A 23,150-nucleotide genomic window follows, 5' to 3' on the forward strand; every position below is an offset into this window, starting at 1 on the left:
AATTGAATGACTGTTGATATATTGTTAATTATGTGCTATAAGCAGTAACATGAGCTGCTGCCAGGAAGCCAAAAGGAGGATAGCAATGGCAAAGGAAGCTTTTAATAGAAAAAGGAACATCATCTGCGGACCTCTAGAAAAAGAACTAAGGAAGAGACCAGTGAAGTGCTTTGTGTGGAGTGTGGCACTGTATGGGGCAGAAACATGGACATTACGACGAAGTGAAAGAGGCGAATAGAAGCATTTGAAATGTGGATATGGAGAAGAATGGAACATGTGAAATGGACAGACAGAATAAGAAATGAAGCTGTGTTGGAAAGAGTGGGTGAAGAAAGAATGATGCTGAAACTGATCACGAAGAGGAAAAGGAATTGGCTGGGTCACTGGCTGAGAAGAAACTGTCTACTGAAGGAAGCACTGGAAGGAATGGTGAATGGGAGAAGAGTTTGGGGCAGAAGAAGATATCAGATGATAGACGACATTAAGATATATGGATCATATGAGGAGACTAAGAGGAAGGCAGAAAATAGGAAAGACTGGAGAAAGCTGGATTTGCAGTGAAATACCTGCCCTTGGGAGAACACTGAATGAATGAATGAATGAATGTTATTAATTATAGCCTGAAAAGGTGTATACCTACTTCGTTTCATGTACCGGTAGCTACCAAAGTAAAAATAATTACCGTAGTAACTACTAAAAGAAACTATCATTTACTTCACTTTTTTACTAGATTAGACAAAAGATGTTTGCTATAATAATTATTTTACTGTGTTTATTTAACTTTAATTAAACACTAAGGTTTTTTATTCAACTCAGTGGCTGGGTAAAATGATTTACTAGAGCCAATACATTGAAATTATTTGAAATGTGGATATGGAGAAGAATGGAGCGTGTGAAGTGGACGGACAGAATAAGAAATGAAGCTGTGTTGGAAAGAGTGGGTGAAGAAAGAATGATGCTGAAACTGATCAGGAAGAGGAGAAGGAATTGGTTGGGTCACTGGCTGAGAAGAAACTGCCTACTGAAGGATGCACTGGAATGAATGGTGAACGGGAGAAGAGTTTGGGGCAGAAGAAGATATCAGATGATAGACGACATTATGATGGATCGTATATGGAGACAAAGAGGAAGACAGAAAAGAGAGGAGATTGGAGAATGCAGGGTTTGCAGTAAAAGACATGCCCTTGAGCAGAAAATTGAGTGAAATGAATTAAGGGAAAAAAATGTTTCAAGTGACATTGGAGAGAAATTGTGCAATATAGAAGACCAAGAACAGAATTTGATATCTTTGGAAACACTTCGGAATTTAATAAGCATGTTGGGTTAACACTCAGTAACTTCAGATGGTAGGCTTGGTAGAAAACATTGATGTACAGCATCTAACTGCAAGAAATCATGTAGTAGTAGTAATAATAATAATAATAATATTAATATTATTATTATTATTATTATAATATATTAGCTGTGAATAGACTTGTTTATAACTTTCTGACATTGTCAGAATCTTAAACTTACATGAAACTCTTAAAATAAAATATTAATACAAATGAAATTATACAAAAATAATATAATAATAATATGGAGGTATCGTGTGGTTAGCACGATGATCCCCCCAGCCGTTATAGCTGGCATTCGCAACCAGATTTTGCTACCTATCATAGCTCCCCAAGAGCATCACGATGCTGGGTGGGCACCTGTCCCATACACTGGCGAAATTTCATGAGAAAATTTCTTCTCCCATGAGGATTCGAACCAGCACGCATTCCGTAACGCGAGTCCTAGGCGGGATGCCTTAGACCACGACCCCATGGCGCGGGACCATTATACAAAAATAACTAATAATAATGATCACAGTGAGGTACACATAGATTGAAATTAATAGAGAAAAATGGGAGTAACAGTGATTACAATGACAGTGAACTAAACAGTCACTGAAATTATGCATAATAATAATAATAATAATAATAATAATAATAATAATTACTACTACTGTTGCTGCAACTACATGTTTTTAACATTGTCAGTGTTGAAGCTAATCTTGATTATTCTTGTTCAATTATATTTCTGTTACAAGTTAATAAGAGACAGTCTACAGTTATAGAATATCTAGCTAAACATCGAAGTGATGGCAAGATGAACAAGGGGTGAGTTCATCACAACTCCTGTTGTTATTCCAGGACTGCCATGTACTTTGGGTTCGAACCCTGATCGATAGCAAACATCGGTGTGGCTTCATTTGGAAGCAAGAGTGCTGAACAATAAAAAATAAAATTATGAATAAATTGGTTATTCCTCTGCATGACCAATTTGCTACTTTGCTGAAAGATGTCAGTGTACCAATGTACCTATTTTATAAAATATACTAGAACTATTTTACAAGTAAAGTTTATAAATCAGTCTATTAAATCTATATATATAATTTGGACTGGTAATGGAAATTACGGGAAAACGGCTGAACGGATTTTAATAAATGATCCCTCATTTTGAAGCTTGGAACTCAAAGTTTTTCAGAAAAATAGTAGTTTTCAGTAAAATGTCAATTTTTCAACATAATTTTCCAAAATCCGTCTGTCGTCAGTTTTGAGAACTAGCTAATTGCATTTCAGAATAAAACAAAACACATACTACAGTAAACAATATTACACGAAGGCCATGATCTGCAAGAATGCTGACATATTTAGAGCTCAAATTAAATTGGTTTTTAAAAACTTAACTTACTAAAAATAATTTGCAGATCTGATTCTGCGGTGTGTAATTTTCTGGGTATAACTGTGTAACTACAAAACTTGAGGTGCTTTGATGACATTATTACCATTAGAAATGAAATATTATTGTAGTTAATGCCATGACGTGACTATTTTTCATTAATTATAGACATCAGCTAAAAGAATTTTGAGTGACCACAAGGGTCCTGAATACAATAAACATGTACAATAATGTGATGTGATACATTAAAGAAAAAAGAAAGTTAATTGTTGAAGGCAAATATAAGTTGAGCAATTGAAATAGAGATGTTGATGTAATATTTGAAGAGAATCCTTGATAATATTTATAAGAATAGACATTACATAATCAAAAGGATTGTGAAGTTCTTTAAGATAATTCCACGTGAATTTTGTGATTGAACCTCTACTGCCAAACAGCAAACCAATGACGGACCATTGTTTAAGAGGGACGTTGTACTTTTGAGAAAGATACGGCAGACAAGGTTCATATATGGACTTCTTCTCAATATCAACTTCGGTAGCCTGATTTAGGTTTCTTTCGAAACGGATAGTAGGGTCAAGAACAAGAGCCCGTTTTAAGCGTCCGTTAATAGCAATAATGTCTGCCCGTCTAAAAGAACCATTTGATGATACACAATGTACTTCCTCATGAATCTCCCAATTTAAAGTTTTTAACGATGTCGCCAAAGCATGTCGTACATAATGATGTCTAGCATTGATTAGCAGCTCGCCTTTGGGGCATTGTCCAAGCACGTGTCCAAGTGTTTCAAGCTCGCTACAGTCTGGATGACGGCAGCGGGTTGTGCTTAGAGTTCTGCCCGGTATTGTGCGAACCGCCGAAATATTGCTTGACATTTTTATACATATTAATGCTATACTGATGATATGAAAGTGAAACGTTTTGGGGTTATATAAGTAGGTGTAGATTTTGTTTTGTATATTTTACTGAGTGGCGGCTATATAGTATATGTTACTGAAAGCTATAAAACTTACGTAAGATAATAATATTATTAAAAATCAAATATTTTTTATAGTTATTAATCAAGTGGGGTTGGGTCTTTTTCATATATTTAATGGCGGTGTGGTGTAGATATTTACATGCGTGGTTCTCTTCAGTATTGGCTCGAGAGTATGTTTCATTGTTATGGAAGCAAATAACTTTCAGAATGTCTGGTATTCTTCACTGAAAATAGATCTGGAAAATGTTTATTTGAACGTCTAATGAACTTAGTTTGCAGCGTTTGCTGCACAAGCCACTAGTTCAGACATAGCTGCACAGACATAGCCATGCAATGCATCCGCTCATTGTTGTGTGGGAAACATGTGGAAGTCGAGTACATAGTGGATCAGTTGATATGCAGTGCTATTCAGAGAGCTCTGTTCTACGTTTTTATTTACATTTGTGTTTGCTTTGTTTTAGATTTGCTTGGCGGAATGAGATTAACGTGTCATAGAAGTAATTGGATATGGCTGTGCAAACACGTTGAAACTTTTTTATTTCTTTTAATTGGCAGCCCCAGAACATTCGAATAATTGTAATGCTCTGTTTGCCTCATGTTTGTTTGGCATCTCTATGTAAATTTAATTTGGTTTGTTCTTTATAGTTTATTGTTTGAATGTACTGGATAATTTTAGTCACTGGAAAACAATATTTTTTTTTTTTAATTCAGCAAGTGAAATGGGTAGTTTAAACTGTAGTGGGATTTCAGGCGTGGCTTCGTTGTCGGTTAGCAAAACGTCATGGCAGTGTCCAGACCCTTCCTCCTTATAACGAAATCATTTCGCTTAAAATATTTCGGTTGCAAATCTCTGGACAATGATGTTCGGGTGGTAGGCATGTATTATAATGCTATTTTCCAACACTATAGTGGAGGAAAGTTGAATTTAATATTCACTCCCCTATATGACTGCAGTTTTCTTTTCGTGTTTGCAGAAAAATTCCGAATTGTCATTGTCTTGAAGTAAGATCACATTGTGCCGTGCTGTTTGAATATCGAAGGCAGATTATTCTAGTACAATATCAGGTTCAGCACGATTAAAAAATTGCAAATTATACACCAAAATATTGTATAGCTGAAACGATGTCATATTAAAAAAAAAGTTATCTGTATTTTCTGTTTCATAAAACCATATCTTTCACTACGTAGCATTTCACAAAAACTCTTTGAATCACTGAGTATTATACCAAACAGCAATGCACGACATAGCAATGAATATTTCGATATTTTAAACAGTTTTGTGATTTGCAAGTTTGTCTGTTGACCATAATCTTGTGACTCGCTAAAAGAGAGACAATGGTCCAGACAAAACACGGAAGAAATATCGTAATAAATGTAAATGACAAATGAAGTGCGTGTACCCAAAGGCTCGTCTCCATTATTAAACATTTAACAACAACATGTTAAATGTTAAATTGTTTACCATTAACCAGTGGCGGCCGGTGAGACATTCTGGTGGTGGTGCCAAAAATGAAAAAAAGTTGTACGCAAATTACCCTAGTGAAATTAATAATCGCAGTTCACGTTTGTATTATATTAAATAAAACACATTAATTAAACCAGCTATTTTACCAGGTGTACAGTTAATAATGTATCTAGTAACAGTTACAATAACATTTTCGAAACTAATAACGAAATTTACAGATACAGATAATGCAAAACTTTCACAGTATTGTTAGTCAAATACAAATAACTTTTATAACTAGTAAAATTACTGACAAAAACATACGAGATAAACAATGGCATAGATAATAAACAAACACGTTTGCACTTTAATTAACAGGCCGATGAATCCAAGGCAGCGGCCTGAATAACACATGTTAATGTCCTGCACAGATCTCATGTATCGTTAACAGAAGCATCAATACTATAGCAACAGTGTAACGATATTTAGTTGCCGCAAAATAAAACAAATATTACACAACATTAACAAACAGTTTTACATGATATGAAACCATGACTATCTCTGCATTCAATATAGCTAAATGGATAATAATTTACACATTCAAATCCAAGTTATGTGCATTAGTTTTGGATTGGCAACATTACATTAACATTTGGCGCGGAACTCTAACTCATAGACAAATAACGTCTCCAACAACCCTGCCATCTAGCGAAATTTCTGCATTACTGTGCTCTAGCGGGCGGAATATTAACTATTGAGTCAAATTGAATTCGGCTCAAAGTCTGCCATAAGAAACGCATATAAACTAGAAGCAGTAGCCTTTTGTACAGTGTTATATGGACGCAGGTAGTGCCACACCGAAGTGGCTCCAACGTTCGGAAAAACGCTGCAAGAGTGCGTCCGGATATGTGCGCGAGCTCGTTCAAATGAAATACGAATAAAATGTATATTAGGATATTATTTTTGTTTCTTTCATTGGTGGTGCCATGGCACACTGGCACTACCCCAAAAGCCGCCCCTTCCATTAACATCTCAATATGTTGATTGAACATGTTAATGCTAATTTCATTTAACACTTTGTCCACACTGTTAAACATGTTAAACTTGACTTTCTTTGCGTAGTCCACCATAATGAGATTTTAATGTAGGTAGTGTTTTGTTTTCAAACCTTGGACAATGGACTCAGATGATGATTTGACTTTTGTAATTGTCTCTATTGCTTGTTACAAGGCTTTGAAAAGGAAGAAAATGAGAATGTGGATGCGGCAATATCTTAGTAAAAGACACAATGCAGAAGACGTTCTAAACGAGCTTGAAGTTTAAGATCGATTTGGTTTCAAAAACTTGCTGAGAATGTCAGAACACGATTTTAATATAGTGCTCCAAAAATACTTCGTGTTACATAAAAGAAAGACACAATTTAAGAGCAGCCATTTCATCTCAATTAAAAAAAATTACAGCGCGATTGATTATCATAGGACCTACGACATGATAGATGTTAAAGGAGCGGGTAATATCGTACAGACGTGGACAAATTATTAGCAAAATTGAAGAATTTTATTATATGTTTTTACAAAATATGATTCTTCAATTTAGACTACAGTTGACATTTTTGTGTATTTCCAAATTATTAGCAAAATTGAAGATTTGTATTGTATATTTTTCAAAATTTAACTCCTCAATTTGGACTACATTTGATATTTTTGCATATTTACAAATTATTAGCAAAACTGAAGATTTTTATTGTATATTTTTACAAAATTCGATTCTTCAATTTGGACTACAGTTGACATTTTGGATATTTACAAATTATTAGCAAAACTGAAGATTTTTGTTTCATATTTTTACAAAATTTGACTCTTCAACGCAATTGACATTTTTGCTAATTTACAACTTATTAGCAAAATTCAAGATTTTTATTATATATTTTTACAAAACGTGACTCTTCAATTTAAACTACAGTTGACATTTTTGCATATTTCTGTCTACTGTAATTATTTAAATATCCAAAATTGTCAACTGTAGTCTAAATTGAAAAGTCAAATTCTGTAAACAAAATATCATAAAAATCGTCAATTTTGTTAATAATTTGTCCACGTCTGTATAATTATTCTTTCCGAAGTTTTACGAACGTTAACATAAATCACCAAATACGACCATTACCGACGTCAACATAGCATTAACGTTTAGCGTACGACGAGAGTGCGAAAACTCTCTATTGTATTCTCGAGAACAATTAAATAATTCCAGTTCTCTAAAACAGTCGGCCTTCTTAGTTTTGCCCGTGTATTCTTTTGCAGACACATCCCACAAACAAGGCCTTTCCATCAGTGCATTAATTTTATTCTAACGTATTTTCTTTCGTCCACTCCATTACTTCGAACAACTTACAGCCAACACCAAGGACCAATGATAGTATAAAAATGATCAAGATACGCGCCACAAAATCGGGAGTTAGTTGTTAGCAGAACACACCGCCATGACACAACAGTGCACGATGTCATTCGTCTGCTAATTCCCGCCCTATACAAGAACCAATCAGATTCCACCACCTCTGCCATCGGTGCCACCGGTGCCATCAACTTGCAGCAGAGGTAGTGGCAGTCTCCATCAGCCGCCATCAGTGAATCTGATTGGTTCTTGTATAGGGCGGGAATTAGCAGACGAATGACATCGTGCACTCTTGTGTCATGGCGGTGTGTTCTGCTGTATTGTTTGTAATGAGCACAACGTAAAAACAATATGTTAATGGCTTATGAGCGAACATGTCAACGGACCCGTTATTACTACTGGTTCAAGAAATAAATTGTTTATGTCATCTTTTCTTTGAACGAGATGGGAGTACGAAAATTTCGCAAAAATTTGCTAGCGTAGTACAGACAACAACTTGTACAGTCTCCATGACAGCCATCGATTCTTCCAGCAGTTTTGTTCCTTATTTCGCTGCAACGTGACGTCATTGATGCCATTCGGAATACGCTGTATGGAAACTGTACGAACTTTGCCGAACTGTACCGACGCTGCACGAGCAAGTGAATTTTTCTCCGTTCCATCACTCTTTCATCATGTGATGACGCAGAATATCTGCATGGAAATATCATATGTACTTCGGTACATCAAAATATATATGATATGCGTAATAAATCACTTTGTGATTTAAGACGGCGCCCATACCGTCGGATCCCGGCCAATCAGTCACTCATCTGAGTGCACCTCAACACATGTATGGACTTCGGTCCTGCGTTCATAGACATCTATGACGTAGTGCAGAGGGCGGCCACTAGAGGGAACCCAAGAGATGGAGCTTAATCTGAGACGATTCTAAACGGCGTCGGGATTGTATCCGGCGTGGCTTAGTGGATAAAGCATCAGCACGTAGAGCTGAAAACCCGGGTTCAAATCCCGGCGCCGGAGAGAATTTTTCTCCGTTCCATCACTCTTTCATCATGTGATGACGCAGAATATCTGCATGGAAATATCATATGTACTTCGGTACATCAAAATATATATGAATTGACTTGACTTGTTTTCCATTTCTGCTGCAAAACACGCCAACATGTTAAGTCAATTGAGACTTGAAATGTCCGTATACATGTTAAATTCAGCATGTTATATTTAACATGTTGTTGTTAAAAGTTTAATAGTGGAGACGATGCTTAATACATAGGGAATCTGTGATACACAATAGTAGTATTTAAATTTAATAATAGAATGTTTACTCGAGATATTTCCAAAATCTGTACATCATTTAAGATACCACTTTCCAAATAGGCTATATTTATTTTCATGTTACATCCAATTCGTGAATATTTAAGCTGTTTTAAGTTTGACTGCATCTTGATATGTCATATCTCTCGCTGTGAATATGGAATGTAGAGGTAGCTGGTAGACTCTGATAGAATGTTAAATCTGGCTTCAGTCACTGTTGAAGAGTATCAGCGTATGATAGATCATTTCCAGTCTAACAGCAGAGCAAACTACAAAACTTATCACGAAATTGTCCCCTAGATACTGGTTTGATTTTGTGATAATTTTATTATTATGCCAGTATGAAGTACAGCCACAATAAAAGTTTTCTACTACTTAAATTTGATTGTTTCAGGATCGTGTGCATCGAAAGAAAAGCTTTCTTATGTATTTTTATAGCCCAAAATTTAATAAAATTCTACAATCGAGCAACAGTAAAGTAAGTTTTGTAAACTCAAGGACAAAATTAAATAGTTTACTGCCGACCTCAAAAACAAAAAAAAAATTGCGTAGACAGGAGTTCGTTATTATTAAATCAGTGGAGGTACAGTAACTAATTGTTGACGAAGATGTGTGCCATACACTCACTGTTTGACTACACTGTTACTGAAGAAAAAAATAAATTATTTATTATGACATTTTGACTCTTGCGTACACTACTTTTAACTCTTGAATATAATTAATTGATTAACTAGTGGACTTAATCGTGTTAATTATATAAGATTTGTGTGGCTTACAGCTGTTTCAGTGCTTCACGCACCATCTTCAGAGCCTACTAGATCACGGCGTCATCTCGAACTTCTCTGCCTGTTATGTGGGTGTGTTTGATTGTTGAAAGGTGTTGAAGAGTGGTGTCAAATAGTGTGTGTGTACTGATCACATAACCAATGCTAACCATACATACAATAACATAAATACGGACATGGAAATCCTACACATACAACCCAAGAACCAAATACTCAACACACTAGAACAATACGAAATATATTTTTTTTAATCCAATGCCACCAGGTTGTCTTTCAACATTTCTGGTCTTCTCTCCTGGCCGTGGCTTAGTTGTAACCCACTTCTGAGGTTGGGGCGCCTGGAAGGCGGAGTTACATTACCCCGATGATGTGATAGGATGATTATGATAATGTAATGCCAGGAGAGGTCTTAAATCTAAACTTAACCTAAATTCCAGACCATGGACGAACACAGGAATAATCCCCGTTAAGGAAAAATTCCTGTGCTCTAACCGGGAATCGAACCCGGGACCTCATGAACTATAGCCAGAAGCTCTGACCACTAGACCATGAGGCTGGTCACAATACGAAATATACAAACAAACTAAAACACACCCCGATCAAATTCTCGACACACAGATCAATTTCAGTACACACACACTATTTGACTCCACTCTTCAACACCTTTCAACAATCAAACACACCCACATAACAGGCAGAGAAGTTCGAGATGACGCCGTAATCTAGTAGGCTCTGAGGATGGTGCGTGAAGCACTGAAACAGCTGTAAGCCGGACAAATCTTACATAATTAACACGAGTAAGTCCACTAGTTAATCAATTAATTGGATGATCAAATTGACCGACTTCGCCAAAATTTGAATTTAGTTACTAGAATTCAGTAAAATTTGCAGAAATGTATTCATTTTTGCAAAAAAAAATTAACATGTTCTGATTCTAGTTGATGAACTAACGGACGGACAGACAGACAGACAGACAGACATGCCTGTGACCCCAGAATGTTTACATGGTTTGCATAGACATTGCAGGCAGGTGGGATATCAGATGGTCCACTACTGTACAGGGTGTTGCGAGCAAGTCGCTCATTTTGTGTGTGTGATCACAGAAGCCCTGGGAAGGAAACGAGCGAATATGAGAACCTGGAGAGTGATACCGTTGACGACGAGGACGAGAAGAAGGAAAACGCGGAGATTGAAAGCTTTGAGCGTGAGGAGAAGAGGATAGCTGAGGAGGTTGAGCAACAGGTACGTGCTTGTTATTTGTAGCTTACAGATCTACCAGTTTCTTAAATCTTCCACATATCTCTCTCATATTCTGTATTTTGGATGTATTGCTTACAATATTTTTAAAGTTATTAGACACTAATTTAAAAGCGAACATAAAATGGTTTTATTTAGTTTTATGGTATTTTGCTTCCTTATTTAACTAAGAGTTTGTAACTTACATGTCCATTAATGTATTTCTTTCTCATTGTCTTTATTAAGTTGTTTATACTAGAATTATATCTGTGGTGTTTGGTCAAAACACAATATCTCCAAAAAAAAAAAAAAAAACTGTTTGGCGACCAATTCAAACTGGGGAGATCATTCTGCCAGACTGTATAACACATCTATTATCAAACAGTACATCTCACTGGATGATATGTCAGAGGAAGAATAATTATTTGTATACCGTACATCTGAAATCTGATTAATGAACTAGTCAGTGATGTATGCAATGGAGGTGGAAAGGAACTGGCAACCCTACTCTATCTCCTGGCTTAGTTGCCTCTTTAATGATGCCTTTTGGTGTTACTTATGAGGTTATAACCAATCTTTGAACTGATGAATAAACAAACAAAAAATAATACAGTTTGATCCATTTGGGTATGGATAATATTAATTTATTATTATAAAGCTATTATGCTGGTTATATTATGATTAAAAGATGGGAGTTTCCATTATATGACAATCAACAATGCATAATCTGAAAAGACAAATGAAAATCGTAGATGATTAAAATGGCTACTACAAATCAACAGCGGGCACAATGTGTTCTTTGGTATGCTAAATTTTAGAGTGTTAAAAGAGTTCAAAGGGAATTTCGATGTGAGTATGGTGTGCGTAATGTACCTAAATACGATTTAATAACGTCGTGGTATCGAACATTTGTAGAAACAGGTCCTGTGTTAAAAAAACATGCAGGAGGTCACTGGCGAAACCCAGTACGAGAAGCAGCTATCCCTTGGCTTGGCCCCCAAACTCTCCAGATCTAACCCCTTCTGACTTCTTCGTGTGGGGTTTTGTTGAAGACATTGTCTGTTCACAGAAACCCAGGAACATTGATGATCTGAGAGTAAAAATTACTCAAGCTTTTCAACAAATCACCCCTCTTATGTTACAACGGACATGGGCTGAATTGCATCACCGTTATGAGTTGTGCAGGGTGCGCAATGGGGGTCATGTTGAGCTCTGAGGAATCTCCCATCTTTCAGTGTTGTATGCACAAAGTTTCAAGAAATGAAGTTGAGCAGTAAATGTTTTACGGCGTTTTTATTTTATCCATACCCAAACTCTGTATATTTATTAGCTGTAAATAGACTTGCACACAAGTTTCTGACATTATGAAAATGTTACATAAAAATTAATGGATTGAAATTATACGAAATAACTAAGAATAACGATTACATAGAGCAACACATACTCGAACATTGAAGTTATACAAAAAATTGGAAATCACGAAGATTACAATGAACTGCAGTTAGATGATATTTCATGTCCTTTTTGAAACAGCCATTCAACTTATAGCCTACTCCCAGGCCTGATGGGAAGTTTCTTTCTCAGCCTATTCACCCATTTGAAGTTAGATGAAGTAAATCAAGATTTGCTGAGCCACTGGCCATTCGAACCAACTCGCGTGGTTTCTTTAATTTTATTAGAAATTCTCTGCCATAAAAATTAAACTGGACATATTAAATTAATGTACTAATATTGTATTTTCTTTTCTGCAAACAAAGTGTGGGGATGAAGAGCTGGTGAGTAAATCAGGAGTTTTCTTTCTAATCCATACGTAGTGCAATGAGTTGGCTCACTTAGTACAAACCACAGATCGTGATCTTGTAAAGGTCTAGTCAAAGAGTTGTCGACATATTTAACTACATTCATGTATACTAACGTTATTCAAAAGCAAGTGTAAATTTTTTATGTTTGCAAACTCTCACTTTGAGAGAGGAACATAGGTTAAAGGTGTTTGAGAATAAGGTGCTTAGGAAAATATTTGGGGCTAAGGGGGATGAAGTTACAGGAGAATGGAGAAAGTTACACAACACAGAACTGCACGCATTGTATTCTTCACCTGACATAATTAGGAACATTAAATCCAGACGTTTGAGATGGGCAGGGCATGTAGCACGTATGGGCGAATCCAGAAATGCATATAGAGTGTTTATTGGGAGGCCGGAGAGAAAAAGACCTTTGGGGAGGCCGAGACGTAGATGGGAGGATAATATTAAAATGTATTTGAGGGAGGTGGGATATGATGATAGAGAGTGGATTAATCTTGCTCAGGATAGGGACCGATGGCGGGTTTATGTGAGGGCGGCAATGAACCTCCGGGTTCCTTAAAAGCCATTTGTAAGTATTATTATTATTATTATTATTATTATTATTATTATACAGAGATCCAATCCAATGTCACATTCTGCGAGATTGGACACCCTGTTACAAATTTGTATATGAGTCTGAGGTCAATAAAGGCCAGAAGGCTCTCGATGCATTGCAGTTCTCCTTCTTGAGACATTCCAAGTATTTAAGGACTTCTAAATAAACATAGAAATTACACATAGAATAAATATGGAAATGCCTGTTATTATTCGGTTGAGAAGCTTTTATCATCCAGTCTGCTGTCAAAAAATCTGAAAGTTAGAATTTATAAAACAGTTATATTACCGGTTGTTCTGTATGGTTGTGAAACTTGGACTCTCACTTTGAGAGAGGAACATAGGTTAAGGGTGTTTGAGAATAAGGTGCTTAGGAAAATATTTGAGGCTAAGAGGGATGAAGTTACAGGAGAATGGAGAAAGTTACACAACACAGAGCTGCACGCATTGTATTCTTCACCTGACGTAATTAGGAACATTAAATCCAGACGTTTGAGATGGGCAGGGCATGTAGCACATATGGGCGAATCCAGAAATGCATATAGAGTGTTTATTGGGAGGCCGGCGGGAAAAATACCTTTGGGGAGGCCGAGACGTAGATGGGAGGCTAATATTAAAATGGATTTGGGGGAGGTGTGGTATGATGATAGAGACTGGATTTATCTTGCACAGGATAGGGACCGGGCTTAGGTGAGGGCGGCAATGAACCTGCGGGTTCCTTAAAAGCCATTTGTAAGTAAGTAAGTATTGGTATTGCAGATTTGTAAAGTTATAGCGTACCATCTCTCAGTTTCAGTTCATCAAGAAATAATGCAATACTAATCAGACGTTTATCCCATGTGTTGTGTGTAGAGAGTTCGAAGTTTCAGTGTGGGATTTTGTGACAGACTTAGTGTCTGCATCTTGTACCAATACCTTCAGTGTTGCCGGGTCACAACAATACTCTGAAAAGTGTGTTGAAAATATAATTAATGTGTCTGCAGTCACAACTGGCTAATTGTGTGCAACTTTTTTTTTAAGTTCCTGCCATTGCATTAAGAAGTATCGCACCTATAGTCCCGACGCTCTAATTTCCGGCAGCCAATCACGTTGCAGGTCGGCTACATTTAAACGTGTGCGTCTTTTGATTCGCTGATGAAGACGTTAACCATTTCCTAAGGCTCGATAAATACTTAGTATAATCGCCCGCCATTTTGGCTCTTTCGTTTGCGTTCGCAGAAAGCACACGAGGACGTTATTTGCCGCTCAATTATTTGCTGAATTACAGTTCGTTTGATTTATTATCATAGGAGCTACGATATGATAATATTTAACGGTGTGGCAAATCCCTCGTCTGTGGTAGCTTTGCAACGAAAGAACAAAAATGGCGGACGATACTACCTACCTAGACTTTATAGAGCCTTGACTTCCCAAGACGTAAAGAAAGAGGAGGAGTCACGCCGGGAATAACAGCGTCGGGACTATAGTACTTTATCACTCGTACACTTTATGGTTTTCCATGGTATCTGTTGTGTGTCCCTCCCCTATATTTGAGAAAATTTTCAATTATATTACCACATTCTACTATATACAGTCACGAAGCTTGAGTTTTGAGGGTGCTAGAAACAATAGACTGTGACGGTACTATTTTGCATTACCTGTAATGAGGCGATATTAGCGATCCTAGTGGTGAGCAACTATCTAATGTTTGCATATTTACTACGTATTGAGCTTCGCGACTGTATATACTAGATTGTGATATTATTTTGTTGCTTCATTTAGTAAACTGTTGTCTTTGATTTGCTGTTCCTGCCTGGAGACTGATGAAGTACAGGAGTTATAAAATAAAAGGGATGTCAGTTGTTATGAAACTGTACAAGGTTGAGCATCCATGAAGTCCTTGAGACCATCTGCAAAGAAGCATAACTCATGCATGGACGTTTGTTAATTCATTTGGCTTGTTCCCATATCAGGAGGCAGAAGTGAAGCGAATTCTAGAGGAGACGGCCAAACAGCAACAACAACAGCAGCAGCAGCAACAACAACAACAGCAACAACAGCAGCAGCAGCAACAACAGCACCAGCAAGAGAACGTGTTTGGTGGAGAGACGAGCCAGTCCGAGTGGAGTGAGGAGGACGATGACGATGATGAGGGAGCTGCCTCGGAACCGCTGCTCGCTGACCGGGAGTCGACCGGGTACACAACTGACGACCCGGCACTGGAGAACATCTCGATGCTCAACGAGACCGGGCTGACCGACGCTGAAGGTGCGTACTGTTCTCCACGGCAAATCTCCAGCATATGAGGAGATTGCTGCGGCTTTGTGATATAGATGGCTTTTGTGAAAGAGTGAGAGAAACGGCGATACCAGAGCCAGAGGGAGGGAGAAATCAGTTTCCCGCTGTGTTAAATATTTATCATGTTGTAGCTCCTAAGATAGGAAATTAAACGCAGAATAAATATGGGAAATGCTTGTTATTATTCAGTTGAGAAGCTCTTATCATCCAGTCTGCTGTCAAAAAATCTGAAAGTTAGAATTTATAAAATAGTTTTATTACCGGTTCTTCTGTATGGTTGTGAAACTTGGACTCTCACTCTGAGAGAGGAACATAGGTTAAGGGTGTTTGAGAATAAGGTGCTTAGGAAAATATTTGGGGCTAAGCGGGATGAAGTTACAGGAGAATGGAGAAAGTTACACAACACAGAACTGCACGCATTGTATTCTTCACCTGACATAATTAGGAACATTAAATCCAGACGTTTGAGATGGGCAGAGCATGTAGCACGTATGGGCGAATCCAGAAATGCATAAACAGTGTTAGTTGGGAGGCCGGAGGGAAAAAGACCTTTAGGGAGGCCGAGACGTAGATGGGAGGATAATATTAAAATGGATTTGAGGGAGGTGGGGTATGATGATAGAGACTGGATTAATCTTGCACAGGATAGGGACCGCTGGTGGGCTTATGTGAGGACGGCAATGAACCTTCGGGTTCCTTAAAAGCCATTTGTAAGTAAGTAAGTAAGCTCCTAAGATAGTCAATCGCACTGTAATTTTTATGATTGATAGGTGAATGTCGAAGGAAAGCATAGAAAAAAATTCGAAATCAAAACCTTTATTGCAAACACAGAAAAAATAGTAACTTCGAAGTGATGTGTTTAAAATAGACATTTACATCTTCAAAGTTGGTAAACGCCAAACTTATTTCTTTGGTCGGCGGAAAAAGGCACATAAGTAAAAAAAAGTCGATTTTTCTGTTGTACCTAATCACCAGGCTTCGAGACATTGGACCCGATACAATAAGTTTACTGTGCATGCACTATAGGTTGTTGACTCGCTGCAGGTAGATAGAGATGTGTTGAGGTAACAACGTTGCTATTTAGAGTAGAGTACGGTAGTATGGGGAAACACATATGTACATTCTGAAAGTAAATATACATTACACAATGATAATGTCAAAAGAATGTGAAAAGCATTTATTCTCCTGTCTTTTATAAGCATTTATGTTTAATTATTCACAGTGTTAATGGTGGAAATAAGCATGTAGCAATTTTAATTTCTTCATTTACCCTATTGGTCGTCTTTAGGAAGTGCAGTTACAGTACCGAATTGCAATGTACTACAAGATATATTCTCAGAGTCTCAAACGTAAATCTTTTTCGGTTATCTGCCAAAGTTTGTACTGTAGAAAGCTGCACTCTACATCGCATGACATGATAGGAGCAAAACGAAAAAACCTAACATCATTGCAGTCTCTAAGAGACAGTCCTTTATTCTCGGGTGACTCTATGTCCACTAATTTGCTGTTTATATTACACAGTGTTCTATATCCGTTATTTTTACATAAAATTGATTTCCACTTCTGTTTCACACGTTCAGTAACCGGTGTACTTGGTGTCTCATTAATTCTCTGCATCATTTTCTAAATTAATTTGAGGGCTTCCGGCATCTCTTGCTCTGACTTTTCTAACCGTGTAATAGTTTCAGACACAGTTCGAAAATAGGTTTGTATGAAAACCAAATTATTCGTCAGAACCTTCAAATCCAGAGCGTTTTCCTTTGCGTATTTGTTGGCATTCATTCTACAGTACCCCCACCCACTGTACGCTTTACCACTATACTCAGTACACCGTTGTGCAGATTTCCCACTGAACTGCTCTATCGGGTCCGAAGTCTCGAAGCCTGCTAATCACATAAGTCTAATATTTTTTTCTAATTTTTGAAATAATAAATTTTCTTGTATTTTAAACTGAAAATGGTCTTACTTTAACATACATGAATTTCATTATTATACTTATATTCAGTTAAGCGTAAAGTAAAAAGAATGTCTCTCCTGAAAAATTATTATTTTTTGACTTATGTACCTTTTCCCGCCGACTGAAGATTTGTTTTTCACGTTAGATGGGAGGTCAAAGTGAGAGAAATATTGAAAAAGAATGGAAATTGCTTTTTAATTTGAGGAAAATTCGTTTCGGCACTGGGAATCGAACCCGGGACCTCTCAGCTCTGAGCTAGGCGCTCTTTCCATCTGAGCTATACCGGGACCAGATACACGGCGCCGACCGAATTCTCCTCCTCTGTATCGTCAATGGCCTACTATCTGCATTTTTGACATATGTCATGTATGCAGGAGCGCATATTTAAATGACTTTGTGACCATATTTAACAACAGTTTATTGAATACTGTTAACATTCATACACAGGGTTAGTTAAAAGTCCCGCACCACCTAAATAACTTTTGAAACATACGGTTCAGTGACATGAAACTTGGTATGTGAGGATAACCATATACTAAGAACTCAATAGTGGTATTACCGAGTTTTTTTGTACTTCCGGTTTAACCGAAAGTAACTCCAACTCTCTTATTTTAAATGGAACACCCAATATATTATTTTATTAAATTACTTAAGTTACGCAGTCGAACATCTGTACCAGCGTCGTGGTACTACCACTGAAGATGGAGGAGCATTCCTCCGAAACATGTCTGGTTTTTAACCGATTTTATTAATTTTATTCAATCATTAAAAAGTGTTCATATAACTGTAATAAATTACTTCTATTGTATATAACTATATTATTTTATTTTTGAATAGTGCTCATTAAGAGCTTTTCAAAAAGTACCCACACTTGATACTTCTATACAAATTCAGTGTTGTACAGAGGGAACGGTTTGACATAAAATTACGGTTTTCTTTTTCGGACGTACTTATAAAAAAAATGCCTGATTATTAGAGTTTCTGACTGGTTCAGACAGTTGATGTGCTTGTCTGTTGTGCACAGGTGCGCTGAGTGACGTGAACTCAGTGTTCAACGACGCCGGCCACGACGGAGACATGGACGACAACACCAGCATGTCCTCCAGGGCGTCCTCGAGGATCTTCGACTCTGACGCGATGATGAGCTTGGACTCGCTTAGTGCTCTGTACGACTCGGAGTACGACAATTGTTACAGGACCGACGACGATATCAATGCCTTGCCAGACAGTGTGTCCGACCTCGACCGCATCGACTACTTCGCGGCCGTCGCCACCGACGCGGACATCAACCTGGCCAACATCCGGTCCATGTCCGAGAGCATCACCAGGAACTTTGGGCAGCCGAGAAGCGAGACAGATCCCGACAGCGACGTCTAGTCTCGAGCTGCAAGATCTAGAAGGCTGTGACGACAGTGTTACTCGATGTGCTACCGGTCGGGAGCTTGCCGGCGACAGAGAACCTCACTCGTAGTTTGTATTGGTATGAAGCCAGTACTTGCACAACTGACCAGCTCTGTAAGTGTGAGTAAGTTGGCAGCAGTAGTGCATTATTATTGACAGAACGTTCGGATGTTTTCTGTAGCCATGCCTGAAGTTTTTGCAATCCACTATTCCATCTGCCCCGCTAAATGCAGATGTAAAGTACTGGAGAAATTGTCGTCCTTGGTTTATGCAGTTACCATGCCGTAGATCCTAGAGTCACACATTTACACCTGGCTCCAGGCGATATATATGTATTTATTCACACTGCAAATGGGTATATACCCGGTGGCAGTGGTAACTAATTACACTCAATAATGCTGATATACCAAGATCCCCTTCTGGTAGGCCCAATGCATGGGGCACTCCATTCTATCTCTGTCCGATATACCAAGATCCACTTCTGGTGGGCCCAATGCATGGGGCACTCCTTTCTATCTCTATCCGATATACCAAGATCCCCTTCTGGTAGGCCCAGTACATGGGGCACTCCCATTCTATCTTTATCCGATATACCAAGATCCCCTTCTGGTGGGCCCAATGCATGGGGCACTCCCATTCTATCTCTATCCGATATACCAAGATCCCCTTCTGGTGGGCCCAATGCATGGGGCGCTCCCATTCTATCTCTATCCGATATACCAAGATCCCCTTCTGGTGGGCCCAATGCATGGGGCGCTCCCATTCTATCTTTATCCGATATACCAAGATCCCCTTCTGGTGGGCCCAATGCATGGGGCACTCCCATTCTATCTCCGATATACCAAGATCCCCTTCTGGTGGGCCCAATGCATGGGGCACTCCATTCTATCTCTATCCGATATACCAAGATCCCCTTCTGGTGGCCCCAATGCATGGGATACTCCATTCTATCTCTATCCGATATACCAAGATCCCCTTCTGGTGGGCCCAATGCATGGGGCACTCCCATTCTATCTCTATCCGATATACCAAGATCCCCTTCTGGTGGGCCCAATGCATGGGATACTCCATTCTATCTCTATCCGATATACCAAGATCCCCTTCTGGTGGGCCCAATGCATGGGGCACTCCATTCTATCTCTGTCCGATATACCAAGATCCCCTTCTGGTGGGCCCAATGCATGGGGCACTCCATTCTATCTCTATCCGATATACCAAGATCCCCTTCTGGTGGGCCCAATGCATGGGATACTCCATTCTATCTCTGTCCGATATACCAAGATCCCCTTCTGGTGGGCCCAATGCATGGGGCACTCCATTCTATCTCTATCCGATATACCAAGATCCCCTTCTGGTGGGCCCAATGCATGGGATACTCCATTCTATCTCTATCCGATATACCAAGATCCCCTTCTGGTGGGCCTAATGCATGGGGCATTCCATTCTATCTCTATCCAATATACCAAGATCCCCTTCTGGTGGGTCCAATGCATGGGGCACTCCCATTCTATCCGCCACTACTGCTCTCGTCCTTTTTAGCAACCTCCTTAGCGACATAATCAAGCAATGTTCACTACAATGGGCAGTTAGGGGATTCATATATTCCAATTCTATGCAGGTGTTTGGCCAAACCGTCATGGCCTACTTTTTGGAACATTCAAAACACCATACATACACTCTCACCCACACTTGGGGAAGGATGTAGTTGTACGGGAAAAAGAAAAAAAAAGCTTATTAACATGTTAATTGAAAAACTCACTATGTCACAGGAACAATTAAGCCAAAGCCAGTTGGTAAGGACCGGTAATTCAGTTGTCAAGTGCGCAGCATTGAAAACCAAACAGGCAGTCAATTTTTTTAATTCATTTTGATAACATTTTCTGAAGTAGGAGTTACACGAGATGTTTGAAACCCTGATCTTTCAAATTCTAATATAAACCCAAAAGTAGAGTAGGCCAAGAAATAGGTAAACTCATAGAGTTAAACTGCAGCAGGATGCATGGAGGTGTTGATCCCTTCCACATTTCCAGAACATGAAAATGGAGTGAAAAACACCTGCATAGAATTGGAATATATCAGTCCCCTAACTGCCCATTGTGCAACTCAAACCAAGAAATGGATTCGGAACACCTCAAAATCTGTGCTTCAGTGGCTGACCATGATAATATATTTGCAAAATATTGGAGTGCAAGAGGTCAAATGACTTTATTGTCAAACGTTGGCATTAGAAAACAACAACATTTCCTGAACTGAAAAAACTCTTCAAAATGTTACGTTATAGTTTTTTTTAATGCAGAAATGTTGCTATCCCTTTGCAAGTGCTCAAAATGTACTATATTTATTCATATTTTAATATTTCAGTTTTTGTCATGTTGAGGATTGTTTCTAGCATGGCAATAGAAAAATCCGAACATCTGAGAATGGTAATGGACTTAAAAACAATTGCATTACAAGCAAATAGATTACAACATCCATCTTGCCGCATAGACACTTTAATGTTCCAGGACTTCTGAATATCATATCACATACTTGATACTACAATGTATAAGATCTGTATTATCAATTCAGTATGGTATGGAACTTAACAAAATTGATTCGGACCTGCATTTTAAGATACTCTAAAAAAACATGCGGAGTGTTGGACAACCTTGGCAACGTTATTTAAACCACAAAGTAATGTACAGGTGTGCCATAAGTCACGATCGAATATAGATACATATGTTTATGAAATAATAAAATGTCACAAGCTACTTAAAAATGTTGTTAATTGAACTCGCCAATATTAATGGATGAAAATATGCAAAAAAAAATAAATAAAAAAGAAACTTACGTGAGCCTATTGGTGTCCTTGTCGAACGTCTAATTTTATTTTTTTAGCTTCCCTTATGAAAAGGTTGCCAGATTTGACAAAGCATATTACATATAATTTGGAAACACACCTAAAAGGTAAAATGATATACATTTGAAACTATGAGGGAATCGAATATACAAAAGTCAGAAAAATTTACACCTAAGTAGCGTTTGTGCTCATTTACAGTTAAGAAAGGGGAAAAAAAAATATCATCAGATAGGTTAGAATGATTTGAATGCCATATACCGCGAGAAAAATAATAGTACGGATTGATTGGGATTGATATCTAAACCAATCAACAGCCATCGGTTAAGATAACTTGAAATTTCCATTATCACTCCCATACAAATGATTTCTCAATATCTGAACCGATCCTTTGAGGGCACTAATGGCTATTTCCTTCACAATGCTGTGTGTTAGCCCCAGGTTTTTATGTTTGTTGGCAAAGAAGGAGGGTATGGTACCTCGTGCTCCCACCATCAGACCTATCACATCAATGTGGGACAGGCTATATTTATCTTTATAGAACGGGATTGTTGGTTCATAGATCCGGTTCTTTTCACTGTCCATCTCATGCGGTTGATCTGCATGTGTCCTAAATCTGATGGTGGGATCGAGAATGTATGCCGAGTTGTTCTTAATGGCAATGATATCAATTCGCCGAACACACTTACAGTATACGCACCATTATTTTCCGTGCACAGTTGAATGCACCACAGAAAGTAAATTTTCACATGCGTTACATTGCATTTCCATATCCCTGTCAATTAATTTATGACGGTGGGCTTATATGCGTGAAAACCTGCATTTTTCATCCAACGGCGCAAAGAGGTTCTTGGGATCTGCATTTACGCTGATTGCTTCCTTGCTGATATCATTGGTGATCAGATGGTAATTGACATCATCTTCGACTTTTTTTTTTTTTTTTTTTTTAGGTCTTGCGCTGCGTTTTGCATTAAATACAGATCCTGTTGTGAAAGTCTTCTTTTCCACTTTCCGGATATTGGCTTCACTTGGAGCTGCTTTATTAAAGCGATAAAAGAAGTTTTCTCTGATTTCTTCATATGTTTCACCAGTTCTTTCTTTGTTTTTCATGAACCCACACACTAAAGATTGATGTTTTATATATATATATATATATATATATATATATATATATATCTGTGGCCGGGAGGAAAAAGGTCTTAAGTAAAAATTGTATACTTTTCAGGAAAGCAGTAGAAAGATTGAGGGCGGCTAGGTAGCTCAATTGGTAGAGCAGCTGGCTATGGACGGGAAGGTCCGGGGTTCGATCCCAGGTGGTGACAGGATTTTTTCTCGTTGCCAAACTTTCAGAATGGCCCCGAGGTTCACTCAGCCTCCTATAAAATTGAGTACCGGGTCTTTCCCGGGGGTAAAAGGCGGTCA

The 23,150-nt window shown here is 38.1% G+C and overlaps 1 protein-coding gene across 5 annotated transcripts in view; it reads left to right on the forward strand.

The window, feature by feature from the left end:
* Positions 1-18,868, forward strand: part of rut (adenylate cyclase rutabaga) — a 681,419-nt gene extending 662,551 nt beyond the window's left edge. For 3 of the 5 annotated variants that reach the window (XM_069827313.1, XM_069827318.1, XM_069827317.1), the window contains 4 exons: positions 10,726-10,864; positions 12,616-12,633; positions 15,210-15,504; positions 18,516-18,868. In XM_069827313.1, coding sequence (XP_069683414.1) covers positions 10,726-10,864; positions 12,616-12,633; positions 15,210-15,504; positions 18,516-18,868 — 805 coding nt within the window. The remainder of the gene's footprint in view (positions 1-10,725; positions 10,865-12,615; positions 12,634-15,209; positions 15,505-18,515) is intronic. The other 2 variants (XM_069827315.1, XM_069827316.1) reach the window with 2 other exon arrangements.
* Positions 18,869-23,150: the final 4,282 nt, after the last annotated feature.

This window comes from Periplaneta americana, chromosome 6, assembly GCF_040183065.1.
Source record: "Periplaneta americana isolate PAMFEO1 chromosome 6, P.americana_PAMFEO1_priV1, whole genome shotgun sequence".
NCBI lineage: Eukaryota > Metazoa > Arthropoda > Insecta > Blattodea > Blattidae > Periplaneta > Periplaneta americana.